Source organism: Onychostoma macrolepis, chromosome 20 (genome assembly GCF_012432095.1).
Source record: "Onychostoma macrolepis isolate SWU-2019 chromosome 20, ASM1243209v1, whole genome shotgun sequence".
NCBI lineage: Eukaryota > Metazoa > Chordata > Actinopteri > Cypriniformes > Cyprinidae > Onychostoma > Onychostoma macrolepis.
This window is the reverse complement of record NC_081174.1, coordinates 18,715,434-18,741,163: the sequence shown is the minus strand read 5'-3', so window position 1 is coordinate 18,741,163 and position 25,730 is coordinate 18,715,434. Positions and strand designations below refer to the sequence as shown.

Sequence of the window (25,730 nt, the reverse complement as noted above, 5' to 3'; positions counted from 1 at the left end):
TAATTATCTGTAGTGTATCCAGTTACTTTTGACAGAATGTTTGCATGTGCAACTTTTCTTCTAAGCCGTTTACCTGTTTCATTGTAACATAATAGATCTACTGTCCTGTCAGTCTCAGTGTTTTGCTTTTTTAACAGATCTTGCTATGAGACTTACATGAAATCATCTGTGCAGTATTAAAGACCTTTCTCTTTTTTCTTTACTTGTGACTCCCACAACACCACTTTTATCAGATTTAAAAACAACAGAAACATTCCAATCCTGCATTCAAAATGTAACAATTATGAAGCAAAATCAGATGTTGCCTTCTACACCCATAAAGAAATGTGTTCCTCTAACAAAAATCCTCTTTTGTTGTTAATGTGTTAGTTTAGCAAAAGTAAATCTGTGCCATTGGATTACCAAATATGACCAGATCTATGACAGAGAGGTTCAGTCTTTATAACAAGTCAAATTTGCTGAACCTCCTCATATAGAATTAAATATTGCCGTTTAATAGGACATAATATTTACCTTTGTTCATGTGTCAATTGTGTGTTTAGGACTTGTTTTATATTATTGGTTCATCTTTGTGAATTCTAAGAACATTGATGATTACCGAGATTTTCCAAGGACAGCAAATGTTTTCCTCAGCTGTATGACACATCACAGACAGAGAAATACAATCTCCTCTGTATTTTTCACTGGATATCTGAATCTCTGAAGAGGAGGGGGCGTCTGATGAAGCCTTTTGTCTGCTCAGCTCTACTCACCCAGACAGACCAGCAAAATCACAGCCCTCCTGCAGGGACACACAATTAGAATATATATGATTTGCACACATTTACACCTGTTCTCACTAATCTATTTAGCGTAGAAACAGCTAATTATCACGACGAAAACACAAAAACAGAGACACATCAAGGTTAGTGTAGCTACAACAAAGAGATGCAGCACACTCATTGGCTCCGCCCTGATTCTTTCACAGAAAGCAGAGGTTCCTGAGTTCAGTTTAGTTCCCTAAAAACTGTCTTTGTGAGAAGACATAAAATGACAGAAAACACGCATCCTCTCATAAAATACTATTTTTCTTAAAGTGTTTATTTTCGTCAAAAAGGCGAAGTGAATATGTAAATGAATTATTTCGATATTATATTGCTATATAGGCACTATTATTGTTGTTTCATTATTAGTACAGAGCTATTACTCATTATTTCCATTGTAGTCTGTTACTTTCATAAGTAGCACCTCACCGTGTCCCCGTTTCCCCTTTGTGCACCAGTCGCGGGAGTTTATATTATAAAAGCAATACAATCTATCCATTAAAAACAAATAACATAGTTTTTATGTAAACTATGTACTATACGGTTTCGCTTCTTTGTTTCAAATTTGTTTTGAACACAGGCGTTGGCTCTCGTACTTCAGTGTGGACTCTCGTCTGCGCATGCCACACTCCACTGGCACAGCTATAGCCAGACGCGTGCGAGTATCTCACGATTCCGCTGGTTCTCCGCGCCGACCTTTCCCCCAGTTCTCCAGCACTGGGTTCACCGGGTTTACTCTGACACCGCTGACTCCTCTGTAACGCCCCCCAACAGCCACGCACCCCGTTTCAGCCAATCAGCGAGCGATCACGTACTGATCACGCGCTGCCTGCTTTCCCATTGGTCCCTTCCTGCTACACCTTTGTTTTTGATTGGTAACATGTTACCACCCGCCAGAGTGCTCTGAATTTTGTTTCTGTTTTTTTTTTTTCTTTCTGTTGTTTTTTTGCGCTTCTGATTCACTCAGCTGAGGTTGAACCTTGCTGTAAAAAGTGGTTAGACTTATGTGAAGAGGCTTCGTTCGTATCAAAGCTGTCTTCCCGTTGCTTTCCATAGACCTACACATATGCTGAATTTTGCTCCTGACTCCGGCCGGGTGAGTTGATTATATTGCCAAAGTGGTTTTATTGCTACTTTTTAGTTTTTGCGCATTGACCCACTAATGACATCCGCTTTTGCTTTAAACTGCGACCCATATAAAATAATTTCATGCTCTTTGACGGAGAACAGTTGACTTTGAACAGAGCAATGTTTATAATTTCTGTTTACACGCATAAAAACATATTTGATGTTCTTGACACTTGCAACAACGAGCAACATTCTTTGTGTTACACTGCTATAATTAAATTAAGTCATGACGAACCGTTTGCCGCAATCATTGTTGTGCATTTCCCTCCTTGCGTTAAGCTGCAGTGCTACTTTACCTTAAAACTGTTATATATATATTTTTAATTTGCTTGCGACCTTATTTGAACCTTGAACATACTTGAGTTTGAACATTTCATTTTTTGCTTTAAATTGTCAGTTATTTTAGAATGCATTGTTTGTTTGTGTTATTTGAACAACAACGTTGTGCATTGTTTCTATCACTCTTGGTATATCATAAAGGCTCCGTTATGACAAAAAGAGTAACATGAATGCAATATGCCTTGATATGGTTTTCCACCCTTGGATGATACTTTTTGCATGGCACACTCACATGGCGCTTTGGTTGGGTGCACGTCACTCTTAAATCTATATTTGGCAATGGGAGGTTCCCAGCAGCTCATGGTTAACGCTGTGCAAGGCTCTAGGTAGGTGTAGTCGACCAGTACTGGGGCCCCTTTCTTTGCTTATGAATGGCAGAAGCTATTTACAGCAGATGCAAGACGAACAACATTTTGCCACTTTTATTGTATATCATACAATTACATTGAGTTTATTTCATACAGTGATAGTGTCAACTCATATTCAGTGTTATTGTAGCTCAGCAACTGTGGCATTAAAATGACAAATGTGCTTTTTCCAATCCGTAGTCCAGTCTTGTGGACATCTGTGAGGTGATGATGGAGAGAAACAGGCATGACAGTGAGAAGTCCTGCTCCTCCACTCTGGAATACAATGACCTGGAGGCTGCAGAGGCTTTGGTTTGCATGAGCTCCTGGGTCCAGAGGACGCACAAGCCTCGCCCACTGACACCCACCTCAGACTCTTGCGATTCTCTCCCTTTGCAGACTGAACTCAACGAGTCCCCTAAAGACCTGGTCTCCCTCTCGTCACTGGTGAGTGACTCTTTAAAAAAAGAAAAGAAATAAAAATGGACACTGTTCTAGTTCTTAATGAGCATTATAAATACATATTTCTGAAAAAGGCTTGGGGATGCTGCTGAAGCGAAAGCTGTTATGGCCTAAATCATCTTGAAGGTGTAGTATAGTGTTGTTAATGGCAAGAATACACTACATGACTTTTCAAATCAAAACAGATTTTAAAACACTAGGCATCATACAGTTGCCGACTTTGAAAATGGTTGCAGAGAAAAACTGGATATCATAGGGGACTACGACTATGAAATCATTACAAATAATACAAACTCGCACAGAAACTAAGAGATGCATTAAAATGAAAACAATATATGTTCTAAAATTGGCACAAATAATATATTTGATATCCTCCAACTGGATGGACTCTTAGTCTGAAGTTAAAAAATCAGAGTCTGTGCCCATCACACTTATTTGATTTTCTGTAAAATCGGACTGACTGTGACTCTGGGAACTAGCGTCAACTCGTCCAGGTTTAAAATTGGGCCAAAAATCTGGGTAGAAGTTGTGTAGTGAATTAAAGGCAATTCCCAATGCTCAATGCAAATCTCTTCTCTCCGACAGTGCATGACCCCTCCCCACAGCCCAAGCTTTGCAGAAACTTCAGGCACAGCGGTTCTCAGTACCTCAGTGGCCTGCTCAGGTCTCAAATCACATCCCAGACTATGCTCAGCCTTGACCAACAGGGCTGCATGTCACGTCAACTTGCATCCCAGCACCACAGTCCTGCTCAACCCAGCTCCACCGACAGAACAGCCCTCACTTCGCAGAGCCACCAGCGTTATACGGCACACCGCCGACAGATCCGTGGACCACAACATTCCATCTCAGACCACAGGGCAGGAGAAGCCATGTTCCTCAGAAATCCCTCTACAGCACACAGAGCCAATTGCCAACCTCACAGCAGAACTGCAAAGCTGCAGTAGCCCATGTGACACTGCAGAAACGGAGAGAACGTCCCCTTCTCCTCACTCCATGGGCATTGCTATCCCAACATCACAGTCTGCTGTTCCTCAGTCGCCCATATCCAGCCCGCCGGTGCTCTGTCAGGTGTTTCCTGTTAACGGGCAGACTGGAATCATTTCTGCATTTGTTCAGACTCCAGTTCATATGCAGGCCACAGGGTCGAAGCACATTCTTCCACATTCTCAACCTCTTCTGGTGGGCTCACCTGTGGCTCAGGGCACTGTGATGTTTGTTGTCCCGCAGTCTCAGGTATCCCAATCCTCCACCTGCCAGCAGAGCATTGTTACGCTTGGGAACACGAAGCTTCTGCCCTTGGCACCCGCTCCAGTCTACGTGCCCTCAGGTCAGAGCGGCGGAGTGACACAATCTGACTTCTCGCGCAGGCGGAACTACGTCTGCAACTTCCAAGGATGCAAGAAGACTTACTTCAAAAGTTCCCATTTGAAGGCTCATTTGAGAACCCATACAGGTTTGTATCTATCTGGCATGTTTTTTTTCTAATAGATTGCTGCACCCATAAAATATGGATGTTGATCATCTTTTTCTGTATCTCAGGTGAGAAGCCTTTCAGTTGCCATTGGGAAGGGTGTGACAAAAAATTTGCCCGTTCAGATGAACTGTCCAGGCATCGCCGGACACACACGGGTGAAAAGAAGTTTGTCTGTCCTGTCTGCGAGCGTCGTTTCATGCGAAGCGACCACCTGACCAAACACGCACGACGTCACATGACAACCAAGAGGTCCGCAGCATGGCCTAATGAAGTTCGCGATGTGAACAAAATGGCCACTTCCCAAGCACCATCTTCCATGCCCCTTAGTGTGCTTCTTCCTGCCTCAAACTAGGTTAAGACTCAGACCACTCACCTCAGTCACCTCAGGACAATATCCCACTGACCATTTAACAGGGGAAATACAAGAAAACCAAGGCTGCTACACATCCATGTACATAAAACAATGTGACATTGCACTGGATTTTTATTTTAATCATGGTTGTTTATAAGGAATTCTTGTTTACTTTTATATAAGTTATGTCTCCCAATATGTATTTACTCCCTTTGCCAAAGTCTTTGCATCAGTTCATCTGTTACTTTCTCTTTACTGTTGTATAGTTGTATATAAATATCCCTATCTATATGAATGTAACGTGTATTCAAATTTGCATTTATTGTTGATATATGAATAAATGTTATTAATGTTACTTCTGTTAATTGGACAGTATTCCTGTATGCGATACTACCTGCAATATTCCATATTATTTAATAATAAACATTTGTAGTAAGAATATAGAATTTGTTTTATTTGTTACCTCTGATATTTTTATTGAGCTGAGTTTGAGACCTCAGTAATATATTTAAAAAACATGTTAAGCCATTACACACGGCTTAATCTAAAAACAACAACAACAACAAAAAAACACTTAAAACGGATTAAATTTAGAAATTACACAACAACAAAAAAACGTTACACGTAATATAAACAAGCGTTACACAACGTGTAAAACGTAGGAAAGGAAAACAATAGAATCATTACATAGCCATGAACTGGCGTTACGACACAGTTACACAACACCAGCTCAACATCAATTCTCAACACTGTCACCCCACTGCACCCAGAAACAAACCTCGTCCAATCACATTGCTTCATTGTGGAGCGGTTAGGGGGCGCGACCAATCACAGTGGATGACAAGTTGTATAAATGGAAACAGCAGCTTGACTGACAAGTCTTGGTCTCCGCCCATTTGCCTTACTGACCGATATTTCCAAACGAAAAAAGAAAAAAACAAAAGATACTGTTAATACACTGAAAGTTGATTTAAAATACCTTTTTTTTTTCTGTTTTAATGATAATTATCTAAACTAAAGTGTAAGCAAAATGGACTCGACGATGGCCTACGTGAACAGTCTTTTTATCTTGTGGAGAACCAGTTTGATGCCATATTCACACTTGACCATTAGTTGTTTGTTATATATGATCAATAATAGCATTTTAGCAACTTTTCGCAAATGCATACAATTCATTTTAATGTCTCGCAAACGGCCAATTTAAACAGAGGCGAGGCGCTCCCCCTGCTGGACTCTTTAGCATTAGAGGCAGTTTACTGTATGATCTAACTGTACGAGGATTTGTTTTATTTCCACAGCAGGGTTCATAGTGCTATCCAGTACTATCGCATCTGGTGATTTCATAGTAGCTAAGAATTATTTTTATTATATCTTTATTTTAGGTTGTAGTATTTTATTCTATTTGTATTATTATTCAGTCAAAACACAGAACAAACTATTACACGAATAACTAAGTAAATAATGTCGTCTGAGAGTAAATATTATGAAAAAGACATGTATGCAGTTTTTTCCTTAACACAAATGTATCGCTTTGTTACCATAATTTATTTGGTGAGTTGAGGTTGAAACAAAAGTATCATCAAACGTGTGGTTATTGTCCTCCCGCCACGAGAGAGCAGTATCTCAAAAGCATGCTGTATTTTATCCCAGGCAGTGACCTCTTGGGCGTTTTTATTGTTCTTTGTCGACTCCCGCGTCCTGAAAATGTTTTTGTTATGGAACCAAAAAAAAAAAAAAAGGATTTCGATATTTTTGCTTTTTGCAAAATACGTTTCAAACACTATTTGGGTTATTGTTTTTAATGTAGATCTTTAAATTAATCTCAAAGCTCGTAGGAATTCGTGTTTTGGTTTGGCTGTGGTAAGCAACTGTCTTAACAGCTGATAGTTTGTTGTGGTGTAAAGTTTAATCGCCAATAAAATGCATATACTTAAAATCTCTCTTTTTAGACACTTATGTAGCATGCTAATTAATGATGCCCAACATGATCTTTGTGTTTGCGGACGAGAGAAACAAGAAGAAGGGGAACAAAACATTTTCGCCACGTCAATAGGATGATTTTATGAAGGTAGTAATATCAAAGATCACGTCTAGTTTTGTGTTCACCATTAAAAATGATTATTTAGGGTTTTTCGATGTATTCCGGGTGACTGAAGGGTTGAAACTATGTATTTTGATTGTTTATCAAATCTGGCGCCAAACCATTGCTTCCTTTCGGGAGGGTTTTGTCCTTGAAAATAACTTTGGATTTGTGGCTGCGACGTTATAAAAAGGGGCACTTTAAAAACGCATTTTCCCCAAATACCACGGGAGATGTTGTTTTACCTAAATAATGTTTATTGTGCGCTGTTTGATGTGGTACCTGTGTGTGACTGAGAACTGCAGTCGGTCTCGACTTTAAGTTAGTAACGTTAGTGGTTTCATCGGCACTACATGTCAGTTTCATTAACCTTGTTCTGTTCAAAAGGAATTGTAAATAATGGCAACTCATTAATGTAAAGTGTAAACAAAAATACTATTGTCTGTAAATGTTTTTCTTGTGTAGGCTCTTAACTTGAACACACATTTTATTTTCTTACAAAGTATTTCGTTTACAAAATGCAAATTAAATTAAATGGTTTGTAAAAAGAAAAAGAAAAAAAAAAGTGATATTACATAGCTTTTGTTTCATATTCGCGCCTTTTTAAACCAGTTTGTGTAACACTTCGCATCCCCCAATTCGTTTGAATTTCTCGCGAGGCGTAACTCTCACGTGACGTCTTGGAGGATTCTGATTGGTTCATCTGATGAGAGAGTTAAAAGGACCAAACAAAGCGGTGAAGTTTGCCCTTTTCTTATTGGCTGAGAATGAGCGCCAAGAATCGAATATAAAAGAATCCCCGGCATTCACCGTTCGTTTTCTTCCCTCCAGCTGGACTGTAGATCTTTAAGCTTATGCTCTTCCATTTTATTTATTTGTAGTTTACTTTGTTTTAGAAGTTGTTCATTTTTCTTAACTTATCAAATTTTCTGTTTTACCTAACACTTAAAGCTTTAACAATGCTGTCGACTCGTTCTCCACTCAAAACTAAGAATGAAAACGCTGTTTCTGCCAAAATCAATAACATGTCCTTGGTGGACAAAGAAAACACGGTAAGTTAATTTTTATTATTATTATTTTAGGTAATGTATTATAATACTTCTAAGACTTGTACTGAGATGCTTTACATTTTAGGCGTCTAGAGTAATACCAAGTTCCGCACTTTAGTGGAAATGTCACTTTTGTTTAATTAAAGGAGAAATGTTAAACAGTTCATCGTGCTACAGAACTAAATGGGTGATTTGTTTTGTCCTCAGCCGCCCAGTCTGAACTCCTCCAGAATCCTGGCGTCCAAAACGGCGCGCAAAATCTTTGATGATTCAGAGGTAAATTATGCTCACTTTAACTGCATTCTTGCACGTTTCTTCTGGATTAATACATCAATGCATGTGAAATATATACCATTTTAAATGATCAGTGATTTCTCGAGCGATGTCTTCAACGTGGTAGATGAAATTTGGCGGATTCAGAACGCGCCAAGTTGGGCTGGTCAATCCAAACAATCCTGGCCTTTACTAGGAACAATAGCTCGTAAAACAAATCTACTGAAGCCCATGACATATGGTCATTTAAAATGGGGATTATTTAGTGTTTTGAGCCAATTAATTTATTAGGTAATACCTTGTTTTGGCGGGTCAGTAGCTGGAGCTGATTTTATGTTGTGTAACTTAGGCTAAACGACGCAGAATTGATGTGAAAACATGCGTGTAAATATGAAAATACTCCTATTCTGTATGACAGTGCTTATATGACCATATTGTTTTTATAGCGAATTTTATCTGCTTAAACGGAAGAGCACTTTTTTTTTTTTTTTCTTTTTTTTTTTTTATGGGAAAACTAGCCCGGAAGTAGTAGTATCACCTGGAGAGATGAATGAAACGGACCCAGACGTATAAAAGCCACAAAGAAACTGTTCCAAACTGTTTTTGTTAGGAAAAATGAGTGTAATCATTTTGGTTTTCAAGTCCATGTGACGAATATATAAGAATTTTAGTAGTAAGGGTAATAAGAATTGTGCTCCTCCCATTCACAATGGCTGTTAGACTTTCACTTGCCATTTTGGTTTGTTGGCAAATCTAAAGTTTTACCTTTTAATTTTTAAGAAGCAGACAAACGCTAAGAAAGGAGCTGTGGAGGAGGAGCCCCTTCTGAAGGACAACCCCCACCGCTTTGTCGTTTTCCCAATTCAGTACCATGACATCTGGCAGATGTACAAGAAGGCAGAGGCCTCTTTCTGGACCGCAGAGGAGGTGAGCTTCAAAATACATTTGATCCCATAGGTGATATTAAATTTTCCCATATTCTTACGGGTCTTAAATGGCATCAAAGCTGCTGGCACACTTACTTTGGTTTTTAAATTGCAGCATTTTGAAAGTTTTGCATTTTATTTTCTCCAAGGTTGACCTGTCCAAAGACCTCAAGCACTGGGAGTCCCTGAAAGATGAGGAGAGATATTTCATCTCTCATGTTTTGGCTTTTTTTGCTGCGAGTGATGGCATTGTCAATGAGAACTTGGTGAGTTCAGAGGCAAGCTTGTGCAAACCAATGTAAAAAGCCACTCGATTCTAATCGCTTGTTCTGTGATGCTCTAGGTGGAGCGATTTACTCAGGAAGTCCAAGTGACTGAAGCCCGTTGCTTCTACGGTTTCCAGATTGCCATGGAAAACATCCACTCTGAAATGTACAGTCTGTTGATTGACACCTACATCAAAGATTCCAAAGAGAGGTGAGCTTTCGGAAATGATGTTGGAGTTATTTGGGGCAATGATGAGTGGCGCAGGGGTACGGACCTCAGCTGATCATGGGAGCTGAGTGTTGACTGCTCAAGATCAGTGGACATGTGGTCAGCTGGTTGTAGGGCGTCAGCACGAGACTATCGCCTTAACTGAGCTCCATAAACATGCTTGTCTAATTATGATCTGTATATTTAGACATTGGCTCACTAATGAAGTGTTTTTATTTTTGTCTTGTAGAGAATTTCTTTTCAATGCCATTGAGACGATGCCTTGCGTAAAGAAGAAGGCTGACTGGGCACTTAACTGGATTGGTGACAAAAATGCACAATATGGTATGTTGCATTAATATACTATTATTGCATATTTTTATTTTAAATGGTTTGAGCTAACAAGTCTGTTTTCAGGGGAGAGAGTGGTAGCTTTTGCTGCTGTGGAAGGAATCTTCTTTTCCGGGTCTTTTGCTTCTATTTTCTGGCTGAAGAAGAGAGGACTCATGCCTGGACTCACCTTCTCCAATGAACTTATCAGCAGAGATGAGGTAACCATTTTGAGATGCACCCTAACACTGGTATGAATAAGTTTGTAAGTGGTGTGAAAGTTGAAGATGTCTTAACGTTTGTTCTTATCCTTGCAGGGTCTTCATTGTGACTTTGCCTGCCTCATGTTCAAGCACTTGGTCAACAAACCTTCAGAAGCAACAGTAAAGAAAATCATCATGAATGCAGTTGAAATTGAACAGGTTTGTATACTTTAATGCCATATACATTTCAGGGGTTCAACCTTTATGGTTTTCAGTGATGGTCTTTGTTGCTTTGGATTTGTGTGTAAAAGCTATACTGTAACCTCAGAGAAATGCATCCTATTGGTGTGAAGCAAATCTAATTTCTTTAACTTACTAGGAATTCCTGACTGAGTCTCTGCCAGTAAAGCTTATTGGCATGAATTGTGACCTGATGAAGCAATACATTGAGTTTGTGGCTGACAGACTTCTGCTGGAGCTGGGATTCGACAAGGTAGAGTTGGAGTTTTTTTTAATTTTTTTTTTGTGTGGTAGATTTACATCTCTGCTCATGGTGGCAGTATAGTCTTTGTGAATGACCTTAGGTCAGTAGCATTGTTCTATGCTTTCATTTTAACAGATGGAATTGTAATTTGAAATTTTTAAATTTGCTTTCTAGGTCTATAAAGTGGAAAATCCTTTTGACTTCATGGAGAACATTTCCTTGGAGGGTAAGACCAACTTCTTTGAGAAGCGAGTCGGCGAGTACCAGCGGATGGGAGTCATGTCCGGACCCACAGATAACGCTTTCAGACTGGATGCTGATTTTTAGAGACTCAATCTGAGTGCATTAATGGACAAACTATGAACTCTTTGGACTGAGGAGTTTCAACCTCAATTTATTTCTACAGTTTGTTTACATGGGTTTTTTTTTGTTTTGTTTCTTAAACTTTCCTTTTTAAATCTAATACTAATGTCTTTTTATTTTTGTTGTTTTAAATAATAATAAAAAGAACCACTCTACTTGCTGCTGCTTTTTCTTTGCTTTGTCTTTTGGGCATGGTGAAGACCAGAAATGGTTGTTTACAACTCTTCTCATTTTTATTGTAATGTGCATCGGTTTACTGCAAATGGGTTTTTATTTTTAAATAAAATAAATAGACTTAATTGGTGCTGAAGTTCCTTTGTTACAGGTCACTTGGTAAATGGGTAATTTACTGTCATTTAAGACAAAAGTACTTTTCAACTGTTCCATTGAACATGAGTGTAATATGTCCATGTTGGTGTAGTGTGATCAGCTTCCAGGAAAGGTAATGTATCATTTGGCAAGTTTTGCCTTTTGCCTACACAGGCTTGATAAATTCTTTCAGCTGCTGTGAAGCTTTACAGCATCTGCCCAACTGGAGCAGGCTTGCTGACGTCAACCACTTTTTATTTTTATTTTTTATTTTTTAAATGTCTCCCTCTGTTTTCAAGATGAGGTATGGTGAAAAGTCAAGAGAAATTCACTGGAGGCTGTTTTCCATATTATTAGTTCATAACTTATGTTGAAAGTCAGTTTGATACAATGAGCTAGTAGTTATTGATCAATAAATGGTCTATTTAAAATTCACTACTTTTTTTTTTCCAACCTGAAAATTTAACTTCTCAAGTTTAATTGAGACTTAATGTTTTAGTACACTGAGTGGATGAAATGTTTCTCTCTATACACACCTGTAATGAGCAGCATTGCTGACATGGAAACTTCTAGAGCACTCCATATATTTATAGTAGTCATTATCTAGAGCACTCCTGGCATGAGCTGATGACCGGTTGTTCTCCTCTAAATGTTCTCAGGATGTTGAAAACAATTTCTGCATGGGACAGCATGAACTTTTAAGTTGTAAAAACACTCCTTAAACAACCTAGAAAAGAGATAACATTGTCTGACCTGCTTTAATATAGCTAAATTGTTCAAAATATTCATGCTTGTATTTGCATAATCAATTTTCTTTTGTACATTCTAAAACTAGTGTTATATTTTCTCTTATTGCATATTTCTATTTTGGAGTGTGGAACAACTGTCACCGACTTGTCAGTTGATCTGTGCTGCTGTAAGAACTGCAAAAACACAATGATGAATAGTCATGAACATCTGAGTCTTCCTGTCAGGGCCGATATGAGTGTCTGAATATGAACAGCGATTGACTGGGACATGTACATTACTATGAAGATAATTTATATGGGGTTTTCTCATTAGCGTGCCTGTCAGCGGTCCATTCTGAAGAGTCCTTTGCTGACAACAGCTGCTATAGCTGACACATCGACACACAGTAGATCTTGTTATCAGACACTAAATCACTGAAATAACTCGCCAGACTTGTATATAGAAACAATTACACCAAAGTGATGCATCTGTTTTCTATGAAAGCCATGTCTTGACTCTGTTTCTCACAAAATCTTTTCTCTCATGTGTCGTCTTTGTCTTTTGCCTTTTCCCCCCAAAACATTTGTTTGCAATTTTTACTTTGAAGGGTTTTTTTTGGCAAATGTTTTTACCTCTACTACTGTTACTACTACTATTTATTTATGGTAACACCTTTTAAGGACCAATTCTCACTATTAACTAACATGCAAATTACTAGCATATTGGCTGTTTATTAGTACTTATACTGTAAATTACTGCCATATTCCTGCACATATTACTGTCATTTTGCACGACCATATGTGACCCTGGACCACAAACCCAGTCATAAGAAGCACGGGTATATTTGTAGCAATAGCCAACAATACATTGTATGGGTCAAAATTATCGATTTTTCTTTCATGCCAAAAATCATTAGGATATTGAGTAAAGATCATGTTCCATGAAGATATTTTGTAAATTTCCTACCGTAAATATATCAAAACTTAATTTTTTAAATTAGTAATATGCATTGCTAAGAACTTAATTTGGACAATTTTAAAGAGGATTTTCTCAATATTTTGATTTTTTTGCACCCTCAGATTACAGATTTTCAAATATTGTCCTATCATAACAAACCATACATCGATGGAAAGCTTATTTATTCAGCTTTCAGATGATGTATAAATCTCAATTTCAAAAAAACTGGTTTTGTGGTCCAGGGTCACATATTCTAGATCCCTTAACCCTACTCAATAGCCCAATAACCTAAACAATAACTACTACCTTACTATTTATAAGCAGCAAATTAGGAGTTTAATGAGGCAAAATTTGCAGACCTTAAAGTGTGACTTTATTTTTAAATATATTTTAGTGCTATTTTAGTACTTTTATATACTATTATAGTATTTATTGATTGATTTATTAGTAATTATTAATATTTAGATTTTTTTAAATATTTTGCTTTTTTGTGTATTTTCAGTTGTCATTTAGTTATTTTGTTATGTGCTTCTGTTATTTGTTTTAGGTTTTTCATGCTTTTGTCATGTTTTTTTATATTTTAACAGCTTTGTTAAATGTGTACATTTATATGTAATAGTATTTCAGTTTAAACATTTTATTTCAGCATGTTTCTCATTTTTGTTTTTAGTTTTTCATCTAATATGTATAATTTATTTTATTTCAGATTTATTTCAATAAAGTTTTAGGTAACAATAATAACATCAATAATACTTAATACTTGCTTACTGGCAAGAAATTATTATTATTTTTTTTAATCTCTCTCTCTCTCTCTGTCTTATTTATTTTTTAGCAAAAACATGCTGTTTTCTTTAGCTATTTTGTCATTTATTGTTGGGTTTATGGAAATAGCACAATGTTTACTCATCTTTTATTTACTCACATTTGATACTTGAAGTGAATTCAACTTCAAATAGTGTATTTCCTACATTCCTACATCCTTGAACACTGTAGCTGCCATCAGCCCTGCATATAATCCACATCACTCTCTGGTATGGCCCAGCAGGGTCGTGTCACAGACAGGTTGATCAACAAACCATTGTTCCCAATATAATGAATGTTAAAAAGCATTTGGGCCTAACAGTTGCCGCTCTCCAGTTGGGGGTCTACTGGTAAGCGCAGCTGTCTGAAACAGGCAAATCCTGTGTCTCCTCCATGCCCTTTTAAGGAGACAGGACCCTGTCAAATTGCTTGTGTGTGTTGGTTGCTTTGTTTGACCACTGGGCCTCCCACACAGCAGCGCTAATAGATCACAACCCAGTAAATATTGCCACAGTAGAATTACAACTGTTACTGTACATTAATAGCGCAACTGGGACACCTAAACACCACATTTTCAGCGTGGTTTTCACCAGAGAGATGCTAATTCACACAGTATAAACGCAAAGAAACCATTAGCAATGATCTCGTTTTGGTAGACAGCATCATCAGAGCTATAATAAGATGCCAGTATCGGTCACGGTACATGAGGGTTCAAGGGAATCCGAATGGATTGTGTTCTGTAGATATCTATCAAGCTAGCATGAAAAACGGCTAATAATAGCACATTAACAAAGAGGCCTAAACTTTATGGTGCTCAAAAATGCTCACACATAATCCAACTTTGGCACAGCAAGCCGAAGGGTCTAAGAAACTCCAGAAATCTGATAACAAAAGGTTAGAAAATACTATCACACTGATATCACGGTCTTTTTCAGTCAGGCTGGAGCTTTGAGGATCACAAATAGAACATTATCTACTGTTCACCAAGCCTGAAACAACACAAGATAACAAACACACGCCAAAACAGGAGGCAATGCCACCTTTAACGCCAAATGGTCATTCTAAGATGTTGAAAGAAAATGAATCATTTATGAAATGCATGTTTTGACCCAAAGTACATGTGTAGAATCAAACTAGCATTTACCAAAAACCGTTCTCATCATAGCAAGGTTGTTTTCTCATAGTGTTGAGTGAAAGAGATAATGGGGGAGAAGGTGACAAATAAGGAGTTGGAGCCAAGCAAGCAGCACTGAGGAGCAGCACTGATGTGTATCCAGGAGCACCTGTCACTCAACATGACCCTAAAAGGACAGAGCTGGGCCAATCAGAGAACAGCAGTTGCAGAGAAAGGACACGGGTCCTTCTTAACACCCCCCACACCTCTCAGCTGTCTGGCATGTTGTGGGCCCAATCGCATACCAGGGCCCAGGCCATTTGACAAAGGTGGTGTTACTCAGGTCTAGCTCCTATGCGACCCCACACATCTAGTGTTACATCCTCTGTCTTCCAAATGCCTGTGAAGTTAAATAATTTTTTGACACTGTATGTCACAGTGACATTACACATATAGTTGTATATTGTTCATGATGTGTTCTTTGCTGACATTCTTATTGGTGCAAATAGTAGCTAAAACCTTAACATGAACATTTCAACATGTTATTTGTACATTTTGTGTGTGTATAATGGCGTTCTTTTTCATGTGCTATTGTCTTATGCTTAAATAATATTAATATTCTGGTAGATACAATTATTATTGGACAAGAAATGGTCAATATTAAAATTATGTACTGTTTTGTCTGTTTTGTAAGTTAAAAATAAAACTATAAAAATTAAATGCTACAAGTAAATTTCATTCATTATATTTATATGCTATTAGTATTCATTAATATTTGGAATGTTTTTTATTTTAATATTTTCCATTTTCTATTTTGGCTAAAGCTTTAATAATTTTGTTATGTGATTTTGTGATTTTTTATTTGTTTTTAATATATCTATTTAGCCTCATTTTTGTTAGTTTTAGTTATAGTCATTTTATTTCTTGAGCTTCAAATTAATATTACTATGTTTTGTTATTTTCCAAGGCATTGTTTGTGATTTTTTTAAGTTTAAGTTTTTCAATATACAGTAATATTGGATAGTTCTATTTTTTTTTTTTACAGTTTTAGTTTGAGTTAACAATACAAAAACATACAGTATTGGAATTTCAGCATCATGAAAAATGGATATTAATTTAGAATTTTGCTACATTTCAACAGTGTTATCAAATTATTAGTGTCTTAAAAGATTAATTTAGTTAGATGATGGCAAAGGTCATCTGAATGTAAAAATGCACAACCAAATTTTCAATATCTGCCAACAATAAAAACTCTAATATTGTCCAATAATCATTATCCTTATAAGAATGGCATCATGTAATATACATGAACATTTTTGCTTTAGCCACATCCATAGAAAACAATACTGTTCTTTATGATTAAATCACATCCTTCAACAATACATCATCATAAAGCACTATTTTATTTTTTTTTTTTGTCACACAAATAACAGAACATGACTTTACATCATATGTTAAAAGATATGGAGAACAATCTAAGAATAGTATTGACTTTTGTCGGCCTTCCATTTGGCTCTGAAATCATAACAAGTTTTCCACTGCTTATTTTGCTCTCAAAGAGGATCTGTCACCTCTTAAGAAACATCTGTCCATTTTGGTAATCAAGTAAAAGTCCACGGAGTACAGGATATACTGGCTATGGGCCATTTTCTAGCATCTCTTATTTGGTCTTGTGTGAACTCCAGATCCCGCCCATGAACCCCAGCCCCCCCATCACTAGCATATTTAAGAGGCATCCTTCTCCCATGCCCTTCATCCCAGCGGAAACCCCAGTCTTGTGCTACAACTTGGTGAGTGTTTGCTACTACCTTTATCTCTATGGACTACTTCAGGGACAATAGAGACAGATATGAAAAGGAATAACCCAACACTTCATCTCCTACATGGGAAGGAACATTAATCTCTGGAATTGTTGATGCAGATGGTGGATAATTGGCTGATTTTACATTGATGGTCTTAGCAGAAACTACTAACAATATAATTGCTCATTCTCTGTGACTGTACCTGTAGCTGTAGCTAGAGAAATGTATGAGAATGGATGGTTGCCCATTGCTAACATAAAGAAATAATGCTGGAGGTGATGAAGGACAGAAGAAGTGAGCAGTTGTAACTCGTTGTATTTGACTGACCAAAGGATTCATTGGGTTAGAAACCACATCTCATAAGGGTGACTTGAAGAAGCACTAATAAAGGGAGTCATCAACAGATGTAGGGAATTGACACATGCTGCCAGTGGATCTCTTACAGTTTCTAGACAGCTGAGGAGACGACCCTTAGGCCCTGCTGTCATTTGTCATCAGACAACTGTAAAATAGCTACAGATAGGACTCTTGGTCAGGGGCTTCCGCTCGTGATGCCTAAAATAGTTTAAAGAGGATCTGCTGTGCTGCTTTTGGCCTTTTGTTGACCTTACCTGATGCTGCGTTTTGTAATACAGGCTTAGAAATGTTTCAGTGGATTGTAGAGGATATATAGACATAATATATTGATTGAATACTTAAAAATGAATGTTCAATTATTTGTATTATTCAGACTTATACACTCTCTTAACACATTTTCTTTCTCCTAGGACCATTCTAAATAGAGACCAATCATGTGTGACGACGATGAGACTACCGCACTCGTGTGCGACAACGGTTCTGGTTTGGTCAAGGCTGGATTCGCCGGTGATGATGCTCCCCGTGCTGTCTTTCCCTCAATTGTTGGCAGACCCCGTCACCAGGTGGGCCTCCAAAGCATGTAGTAAATTCCTGGTTCCAGCCAACATATTGCATATTGGCTGTGGAAAATCATCATATTGTACAAACTAACTTGAACTACAGATGCTTGGTGGTAACCCATGACTCTTTTCCTTTAGGGTGTGATGGTGGGTATGGGTCAGAAAGACAGCTATGTGGGAGATGAGGCTCAGAGTAAGAGGGGTATCCTTACTCTGAAATACCCCATCGAGCACGGCATCATCACCAACTGGGATGACATGGAAAAGGTAGCAAATAAAGAATTAATACAGAATGCTGAATTGTTCATTTTTTATATTCATTAAAAGCAAATATAAAAGGGATTTTATTTCTGTTAGTGAGCTACATCTTGTGGTTGGTCACCTCTGCATTCCTCCAATAATTTAACGTATTTAAATGTTTTTAGATCTGGCATCACACCTTCTACAACGAGCTGCGCGTGGCCCCTGAGGAGCACCCCACTCTGCTCACTGAGGCCCCCCTCAACCCTAAAGCCAACAGGGAGAAGATGACACAGGTAAGCTAATGCAGGGGTTTACAAAAAAAAATTCTGTCACGGACCCCAAATATGATGATGCCTTTGTGAGGGACCCTAAACAGTGGCAGCATATAATGGCAGCCATACATTTACAAACCCATTTTACTGTAAAAATGTAAATATTACAACTTTATTATGGTACAATTAAGTTAAAATTTACTTATTTATTATTTTTAAATTATTTTATGTATTATTTTCAGGAGTTTTATTTATTACACAATTTTTGAACTTCTTCATGGACGCTCTAGCACCCCCTTGCGGCTGCTCTGAGCCTTGGGTTTCCATAAACTATTTGAGTATGTTTTTACAAGTGTTTACAAGTGTGCCGAAAGCAGTGTTATTTTAGTATCATTGATATACTATTATAATTTTTGCTAATAGTTTTAGTTAAATTTCTAGCAATTTTTTTTTGTGTTTTTGTCTTTTTTATTAGTCTAAAAAAATATCTTTATATTTTTAGTTATTTTATTATTCAAATTTAAACAAAAATGAGAAATGTTGCATTTGCAACTTATATTTTATTTCAGTTAATGTTTATTTTAAATAATTGTTATTATTTTATGAATTTAGTTTAGTTAATGATAATAACCCTGGCGGAAACTATTATTTTCCTCTCTTTTCAGATCATGTTTGAGACCTTCAACGTCCCTGCCATGTATGTTGCCATTCAGGCTGTGCTCTCTCTGTACGCCTCAGGCCGTACCACGGGTCAGTGTCTATCAAATCACTAGAAGTAATATGTAACATTATAGGTTTTAATTCCTATAAACATCTGTAAAACATGCCAATGCATCATGTTACAGGTATCGTGCTGGACTCTGGTGATGGTGTGACCCACAACGTCCCCATCTATGAGGGTTATGCTCTTCCTCACGCCATCATGCGTCTGGATCTGGCCGGTCGCGATCTGACTGACTACCTGATGAAGATCCTGACTGAGCGTGGTTACTCTTTTGTGACTACCGGTGGGTGCTAGAAGAATTATACTGATGCCGAATCTTGTTTAGAAATTAGCAAAAGCTCCCCTGGCCTTAAGAAGTGGCAAAATAAATGTTTCATTGTCTTTTCCCAGTATAAAATATACTCTCTTCTCTTCCATAGCTGAACGTGAGATTGTGCGTGATATTAAGGAGAAGCTGTGTTACGTCGCTCTGGACTTTGAGAATGAAATGGCTACTGCTGCCTCTTCCTCATCTCTGGAGAAGTCCTATGAGTTGCCCGATGGCCAGGTCATCACCATCGGAAACGAGCGTTTCCGCTGCCCCGAGACTCTCTTCCAGCCCTCTTTCATTGGTATGTTTTGGCTGGGCCTCAGATTACCTATTTGCATTACCCCTGTTGCTGTCTTTAGATCACAATTGTTCCCTCGCTTACATAGCTTGCAATGTTGCTCCTCACAGGTATGGAGTCTGCTGGCATCCATGAGACCGCCTACAACAGCATTATGAAGTGCGACATTGATATCCGCAAGGATCTGTATGCCAACAACGTCCTGTCTGGTGGTACCACCATGTACCCTGGTATTGCTGACCGTATGCAGAAGGAGATCACAGCTCTGGCCCCCAGCACAATGAAGATCAAGGTAAACATCCATCCGACTAAATGAGCTCGTTTCTTTTATAGCTGTAGTTTTACAGTCTAACTACATTGATGTTCTCATGCTCATCCTCTAGATCATTGCTCCCCCTGAACGTAAGTACTCCGTCTGGATCGGCGGTTCCATCCTGGCTTCCTTGTCCACCTTCCAGCAGATGTGGATCAGCAAGCAGGAGTATGATGAGGCAGGTCCCTCCATCGTCCACAGGAAGTGCTTCTAAACCTCAAATCCTCTTCAATGCAATCCAAATAACCCTCCGTATGCATTTGTACTGTGTCTTGTGCTGTATATACATGTACTGTTGTAATAAAAGTCGTGATGTGTAACAGTACTTTTGGCTTGCTGAGTATTTGATGAAGAAAATGTAACTGTTTTTTGAGCTGCACTGTAAAAAATGGAACGGGCTATTTACTTAAAAAAATTATGGTAACAATATTACACTTAATATTTTTTTTAATGGAATCTACCTGAATAAATCATGTAAAATCTCCTAAATTAATTAATCTATGACACAATGAATTTAATATAATTTGTGAAATGTGCTCATTTATTTTAAGTTGATTCTCAAAAGTCTGTGATTTTGAGTGAGGCCTGTTTGTATTCGACTTTGAGTTATTTTATACATTTAAAAGACTGCATACAGCCAAACAGCTCAAGTAGGAAAATACTTGAGAAATACTGGAAAGTACTGCAATAGCACTAGCAAAGTTACTGCTGATTGAATAAGGCGTAATGCCTTATAGGAGTAGGATCCATAACCATAAGCTCTACTCTTCTGCACAATGGAATCTTCAATGCAACAGAAACTCTTTCAAATGTCAAACATAACTGAACATTAAACATTAATAGATGTTTCCCTTCACTCAAAAACACATAAAATAGCATTTAATTTCAAAATTTACTCTCCATATCCAGTCATATGCAAAGCATGCTGGGAACTAACAATCACCTCTAAAATAAAACTGCAAAATTGAGATAATTCTCTTAAAATAAATAGGTAAATTCCTTAATTTTTTTTTAGTTTAATCAGTTCCTCAACTCAAGCCTCAAAACTGCTTAAATTTCCTTTAAAAAGTGAGGAAAACACATCTCTTGGTTTTATTAGTAATAAGTCCTCAATATTTTCTATACAACACTGAATCACAATTTCTTTAATGAAATATACTCACTATTTTTAATTATCACCTTCATTTTTTAAATGAAAATTACAGCCTTCAATTTGTTATGTTCATTCATTCTAAATTCTATTAACTATTTAGGAGATTTTTTTATTTTTATTTATTTGTTTCAAAGGGTTTCTAAAACTTCTTAAAACTTTACACACATACTGTAGATTATGTGGACCATAAACTAAAAGGCAGAGTACGAGTTAAAAAGATTCTGAGTTGCATGTGAATGCAGTGGTGATGATAAATATTATAATAATGCATGTTCCTGAGAAAATACTTCCAGCGAAATTACTGAATTACTAAGCCTTTATTATTGTTGGTTATATTAAAGAGGAGTGAATTACATGCGAAAAAAATAACCTGATGTATTTGCATTGTAAGCTATTTGCATGGTAAACGTTAAGCTATTAATAATATAATTCGATTAAACTGACAGGTCCATAACATTATCTGAACATGACGACACGACTCATAGCATGTGATTTATTTATTATTTAATAACATATTTTTCTTATACATTTTGCATTTTCCTTATAGCCTATAGTCTATTTTCTTAAACTTTGCCCTTCTACCGTTCCCAATAAAACCCAGCAGCATGTGCTAGTCACTAAACCAAGAGGTGAGATGATTGGCTGCTTGGCAACAGAGCAAATGAAGCGAGGAAGAGGAGGACTGCATCTGTGCTGAACCCGACAACCTCTTATTCAATCCAGATTACATGGTAGGTTATCTCTTTAAATTTGGTTAGCTGTTTATTCTCTATAGCTACAACACGCTGGGTTTTAATTTTGCTGTAATACGAATGTGCTTCTTAATTTGCGTTTATAAAATAACGGCCTATGTTTTTATCAAGCCTGTTTACTTGTGACGTAGTTACAAACAGGGATGCGCGTTTTCTCAGAGCTCAGTAATATTTAAGTTATAATAATACTTAAGCATCAGAATGGGTTTTTCGGCGAATATAAAATCTTAAAAAAATAACGTATAACGTTACCTTTATTTAAAAGCGCCGTTTTAGCGTAAAGCGCAGGAATAAATAATTTTTACCCTAACGTTACGTGTTGTGTTGTCGGTGTAGTGAACGTCAACGATGGGTTCGGCTCCGAAAATGGCACACACGGTTCTTCTGAGTGTCATTATAAGCGGGATGGCCGTCGTTTCTGGCCGCAGTCCACGCACGGTGGATCAGGTGTCGGAGGCGGATATCCAGCGCCTGCTGCACGGTGTGATGGAGCAGCTGGGAATCGCGCGGCCCAGGGTCGAGTATCCCGCGCACCAGGCCACCAACATAGTCGGCCCACTCAGCATACAAGGTAAGAGTTTTTCTGTATAATTGTAGGTAATTACACGTTTTAAAAAATTTTAATTATCACTGATGGTTCTTATAATAGCCTACTCCTTATTATGTGGTTGCCTTCATGTGTAATTTTACACTTTGTCCAATAGGTGGTGCCCACGAGGGACTCCAGCATCTCGGGCCGTATGGGAACATCCCTAACATTGTTGCAGAGTTAACTGGAGACGGTGTTCCCAAAGACTTCAGCGAGGACCATGGCTACCCTGACCCTCCCAATCCTTGCCCTCTTGGAAAGACTGGTATGTTGGTCCAAATGTAACCGAATGCACAAATATACAGCAGTGCCACCATTCATTTTGATTAAAAATATTTGATTAGATTGAATGTGTTTACCATATTCTCCTAAAGGAATGAAAACTGAACTTTTGCGAATGGCCTAAACATTTTTTGTTTAAAAAATGTGATGTTTTAATAGCTGCTGATGGATGTTTGGAGAACTCTCCAGACACTGCAGAGTTCAGTCGAGAATTCCAGAAACATCAGCACCTCTTTGACCCTGAGCATGACTACCCTGCACTCGCAAAGTGGGTGAGTTCACACTTGACACCTTGAAAGAAGCTGGAGGAGACATTTCATTTAAATAAAATGATTGATTAATTTAAGGGCTTTTTACACTGCTCTTAACCCCAGGTTACTGTCATTGTAAACCCTGCTTTTAAACCCGTGTAAAGGTAATGTCAAATGTCAAATGATGACTGGAGTAAAGAAGAGACCGCTTCATTCTTACCTTTATAGTCCAAAAAGTCCATTCTGGAAAACTTGATAGCACTTTCAGCAATATATAATATGAGGATGCCCTATGCTAACACCATTATGTAAACAGGTTGTGACTGTAATGACACTGACGCAGCAAATGTCGTCTTATGAATACACAGGATTAATTGTTAACCACGAATAAATTATGAGCAGTGTGAGACATGAAGCAAGATAGCCCACGATTCTGGTCTGTAGCTGACTGCACTAAATATTTATTTTTATTCTTTCAGAATAAAGGACTGTTGTATGAAAAACTGAAGGGTGGGCCAAAAAGAAGTAAAAGGGTAAGCTATAAATGTTTTGGTCAAGCTTTTGGTTGCTTCTTTATCAGTAGAGGCTCAAACGCATGAATTATTAGATGGAGCACTGTTGCAAATACATATTGTATTTTCAGAAAAAATGTCACAGAATCTGTCCTGACTGTGTTTCAGAGTGCAAATCCATATCTGATGGGACAGAGGCTGGATAATGTGGTGGCCAAGAAATCAGTGCCACATTTCCCAGAGGAAGATGAGGTTGAAACTGCTACAAGCAATATCAAGACCTGAACATCGTGTTATTTATAAAATCTGTACAATGAAAATCTTACCAGTTTCACAGTAAAGTCAGCATTTAATTATGTGTGATATTCAAATTAATCATATTATTAATAGAGCAGCAAAGGGTGACTGTAACATGAATGATTATTCTCTTGGGGCAACTTTTGTTGTAATACTATTTACTCAAATAAAAATGATGTATATGTTCATGTGCAGATAATTGGAGACATGTATTTTTAACTTCATGATTCATCTAAATTACAAACATCACAATATGCATTCATCATGAGCTTCCTTACTCTCCTGAAGCATTGGACCATCCCCAAAATGCTGTGAATGATCTTAGACTGAGAGGAGGCGTGGACTGCCCCATTCTCTTAAATGTCAGCACTCAGAACAGAGCTCCAGACCGTATTTTGACTGACTCCGAGTTCTGGATCATTTGGTTCAACCTATTATTAATTGTAGTTTGTTATGGTACACAAAGACCTTTGTGAACATAGCTGCAGTCCATGTAAAGAAGTCTGAACCATTATTAATCTGAGGTAAGTCTGCATATCTACTGGAGTATATTTGTATTTACTATTTAAATGACATCTGTGTGATTTTTTTTTTTTAAATGTGTTTATAGAAATGAACTGCCAGAGGTATTGCAGAGAGCAATTTTGTAGGGAATTTATATAGGTTATATAAAAAATGTAAATGTGTTTAAATGATTGTGAACTTTTTACACTATACGTTTTGACATATTTTAAGTTTGGTTATTGTGTTCATATGAAATGTTTTGATAAAATATATAAAACAATATAGCAAATTTTATTAAAAATAATTATCTTTCTATTTTTTTTTTTTAGTAAAAAAACTACATATATTACTGTATATTTAATGACATTTACTGTTATGTTTCTTTCTTCATGTGAAAGGATGACTAAAGACGCATTAGCTGTCACTATCGTGGTCTTGTGGCTGCTCTGCAATCCGGCGAGGATCAGGGGAACCGGGGGATTTCAAGGCGCCATTCCTCACCCAAATAAATACAGCCCAAACCAGTCGGAACAGTCACCGCAGACACCGCAGGCCAGTTTCAGGGGAACGGGACCGCCTTCAGTCGGGGACGAGGTGCTGGACTCCAGCCAGGAGGCTTTACACGTAACGGAGCGCCGTTACCTCAAACTTGACTGGTGTAAAACACAGCCGCTCAAACTGATGATCTACGAGGACGGGTGCCAGCCGCGCGCCATCATCAACCGCTTTTGTTACGGACAGTGCAACTCATTCTACATCCCTCGGCACGTTTATCAAGAAGACAGTGCGTTTCAGTCGTGCTCCGTGTGTAAGCCAAAGAGTTTCACTACCGTTACTTACACGCTCTTTTGTCCCGGACAGACTCCCAGCACCAAGAAGAAGCGCGTGCGCCGCGTCAAACAGTGCCGCTGTACTTCTGTCGACTTGGATTAAACTCGCTGACGTCTTTGTTTGTCGGCTACTTTTGTCTAAAAGTCACAAATTCGTATAGCTGAATAATGTGGGAGCATGCTCGATTTGTTTCCTTGTTCAGTCATCAAAACGTGGCCTTTATATTCTGAATAAATACAATTTATGCAATTAAATGTATTATAAAACAAGTTAGATAAGTTATAATACTATAAAATAGTGACATATTAAAAATATGCTTATATTATTATATTTTTTCTCCACTGTGTGGAGCACGATTTGCGCATTGATGCAAATAGCTTATTTTGTGGCTTGATTTGTAATGTAGGATACATTACATATTAAGTTATGGATGTAAATGAGTCCCCCCCCCCCACAAAATCCAATACATCATTTTTTTTTCCTGGTCTTTATACCATACTGCAATGTAAAAACTAAAATGTGGTGCCAAGTTACTGCCTTTTTAATCACTTGATGAAGAAAATCTAGGTGAACAAACATTACAGAAAACAAGTTAATGCATGGAAAATTGTTTTTATATTAATGAAAACTTTTTACAGTGTTGAGTTTATTATGAAAGGAACAATATTACTGTGATTAAA

General features: G+C 37.7%; 5 protein-coding genes and 1 non-coding gene across 11 annotated transcripts; all 6 read left to right on the top strand.

Moving 5' to 3' along the window:
- Nucleotides 1-1,733: 1,733 nt before the first annotated feature.
- On the top strand, nucleotides 1,734-5,347 carry klf11a (Kruppel like factor 11a). 2 transcript variants are annotated; one of them, XM_058756390.1, is made up of 4 exons: nucleotides 1,734-1,899; nucleotides 2,819-3,064; nucleotides 3,665-4,535; nucleotides 4,622-5,347. In XM_058756390.1, exons 1-4 carry the CDS (start codon nucleotides 1,870-1,872, stop codon nucleotides 4,906-4,908), a joined length of 1,434 nt encoding a protein of 477 aa, XP_058612373.1. In that variant the 5' UTR covers nucleotides 1,734-1,869; the 3' UTR covers nucleotides 4,909-5,347. The 2 variants fall into 2 exon arrangements, with proteins under 2 accessions (XP_058612373.1, XP_058612374.1); XM_058756391.1 differs by lacking the exon at nucleotides 1,734-1,899 and adding an exon at nucleotides 3,154-3,205 and having other exon boundaries at nucleotides 2,925-3,064.
- A 1,271-nt stretch (nucleotides 5,348-6,618) lies between these two features.
- LOC131527633 (ribonucleoside-diphosphate reductase subunit M2) lies at nucleotides 6,619-11,245 on the top strand. Of its 5 annotated transcripts, XM_058756864.1 has the most exons (12): nucleotides 6,619-6,768; nucleotides 6,858-6,976; nucleotides 7,940-8,040; nucleotides 8,245-8,313; nucleotides 9,091-9,237; nucleotides 9,386-9,502; nucleotides 9,580-9,713; nucleotides 9,961-10,055; nucleotides 10,128-10,261; nucleotides 10,358-10,462; nucleotides 10,623-10,736; nucleotides 10,902-11,245. In XM_058756864.1, the coding sequence occupies exons 3-12, from the start codon at nucleotides 7,948-7,950 to the stop codon at nucleotides 11,052-11,054; spliced, it is 1,161 nt and encodes a 386-aa protein (XP_058612847.1). In that variant the 5' UTR covers nucleotides 6,619-6,768; nucleotides 6,858-6,976; nucleotides 7,940-7,947; the 3' UTR covers nucleotides 11,055-11,245. The 5 variants fall into 5 exon arrangements, with proteins under 5 accessions (XP_058612847.1, XP_058612848.1, XP_058612846.1 ...); XM_058756865.1 differs by lacking the exon at nucleotides 6,858-6,976; XM_058756863.1 differs by lacking the exon at nucleotides 6,619-6,768 and having other exon boundaries at nucleotides 6,806-6,976.
- On the top strand, nucleotides 9,746-9,881 carry LOC131527827 (small nucleolar RNA SNORD94). The gene has a single exon (XR_009267784.1). It is a non-coding gene; the product is annotated as a small nucleolar RNA SNORD94 (small nucleolar RNA).
- A 5,410-nt stretch (nucleotides 11,246-16,655) lies between the features above and the next one.
- Nucleotides 16,656-20,204, top strand: actc1a (actin alpha cardiac muscle 1a). The gene is made up of 9 exons (XM_058756983.1): nucleotides 16,656-16,790; nucleotides 17,570-17,722; nucleotides 17,858-17,986; nucleotides 18,145-18,255; nucleotides 18,900-18,984; nucleotides 19,080-19,241; nucleotides 19,378-19,569; nucleotides 19,677-19,858; nucleotides 19,950-20,204. The coding sequence occupies exons 2-9, from the start codon at nucleotides 17,594-17,596 to the stop codon at nucleotides 20,091-20,093; spliced, it is 1,134 nt and encodes a 377-aa protein (XP_058612966.1). The 5' UTR covers nucleotides 16,656-16,790; nucleotides 17,570-17,593; the 3' UTR covers nucleotides 20,094-20,204.
- Nucleotides 20,205-21,614: 1,410 nt separating this feature from the next.
- Nucleotides 21,615-23,903, top strand: LOC131527621 (neuroendocrine protein 7B2). Its single transcript, XM_058756845.1, has 6 exons — nucleotides 21,615-21,763; nucleotides 22,121-22,355; nucleotides 22,489-22,638; nucleotides 22,815-22,927; nucleotides 23,386-23,439; nucleotides 23,587-23,903. Exons 2-6 carry the CDS (start codon nucleotides 22,133-22,135, stop codon nucleotides 23,701-23,703), a joined length of 657 nt encoding a protein of 218 aa, XP_058612828.1. The 5' UTR covers nucleotides 21,615-21,763; nucleotides 22,121-22,132; the 3' UTR covers nucleotides 23,704-23,903.
- A 127-nt stretch (nucleotides 23,904-24,030) lies between these two features.
- grem1a (gremlin 1a, DAN family BMP antagonist) lies at nucleotides 24,031-25,153 on the top strand. The gene is made up of 2 exons (XM_058756846.1): nucleotides 24,031-24,239; nucleotides 24,618-25,153. The coding sequence occupies exon 2, from the start codon at nucleotides 24,619-24,621 to the stop codon at nucleotides 25,150-25,152; it is 534 nt and encodes a 177-aa protein (XP_058612829.1). The 5' UTR covers nucleotides 24,031-24,239; nucleotide 24,618; the 3' UTR covers nucleotide 25,153.
- The last annotated feature ends 577 nt before the right edge of the window (nucleotides 25,154-25,730 follow it).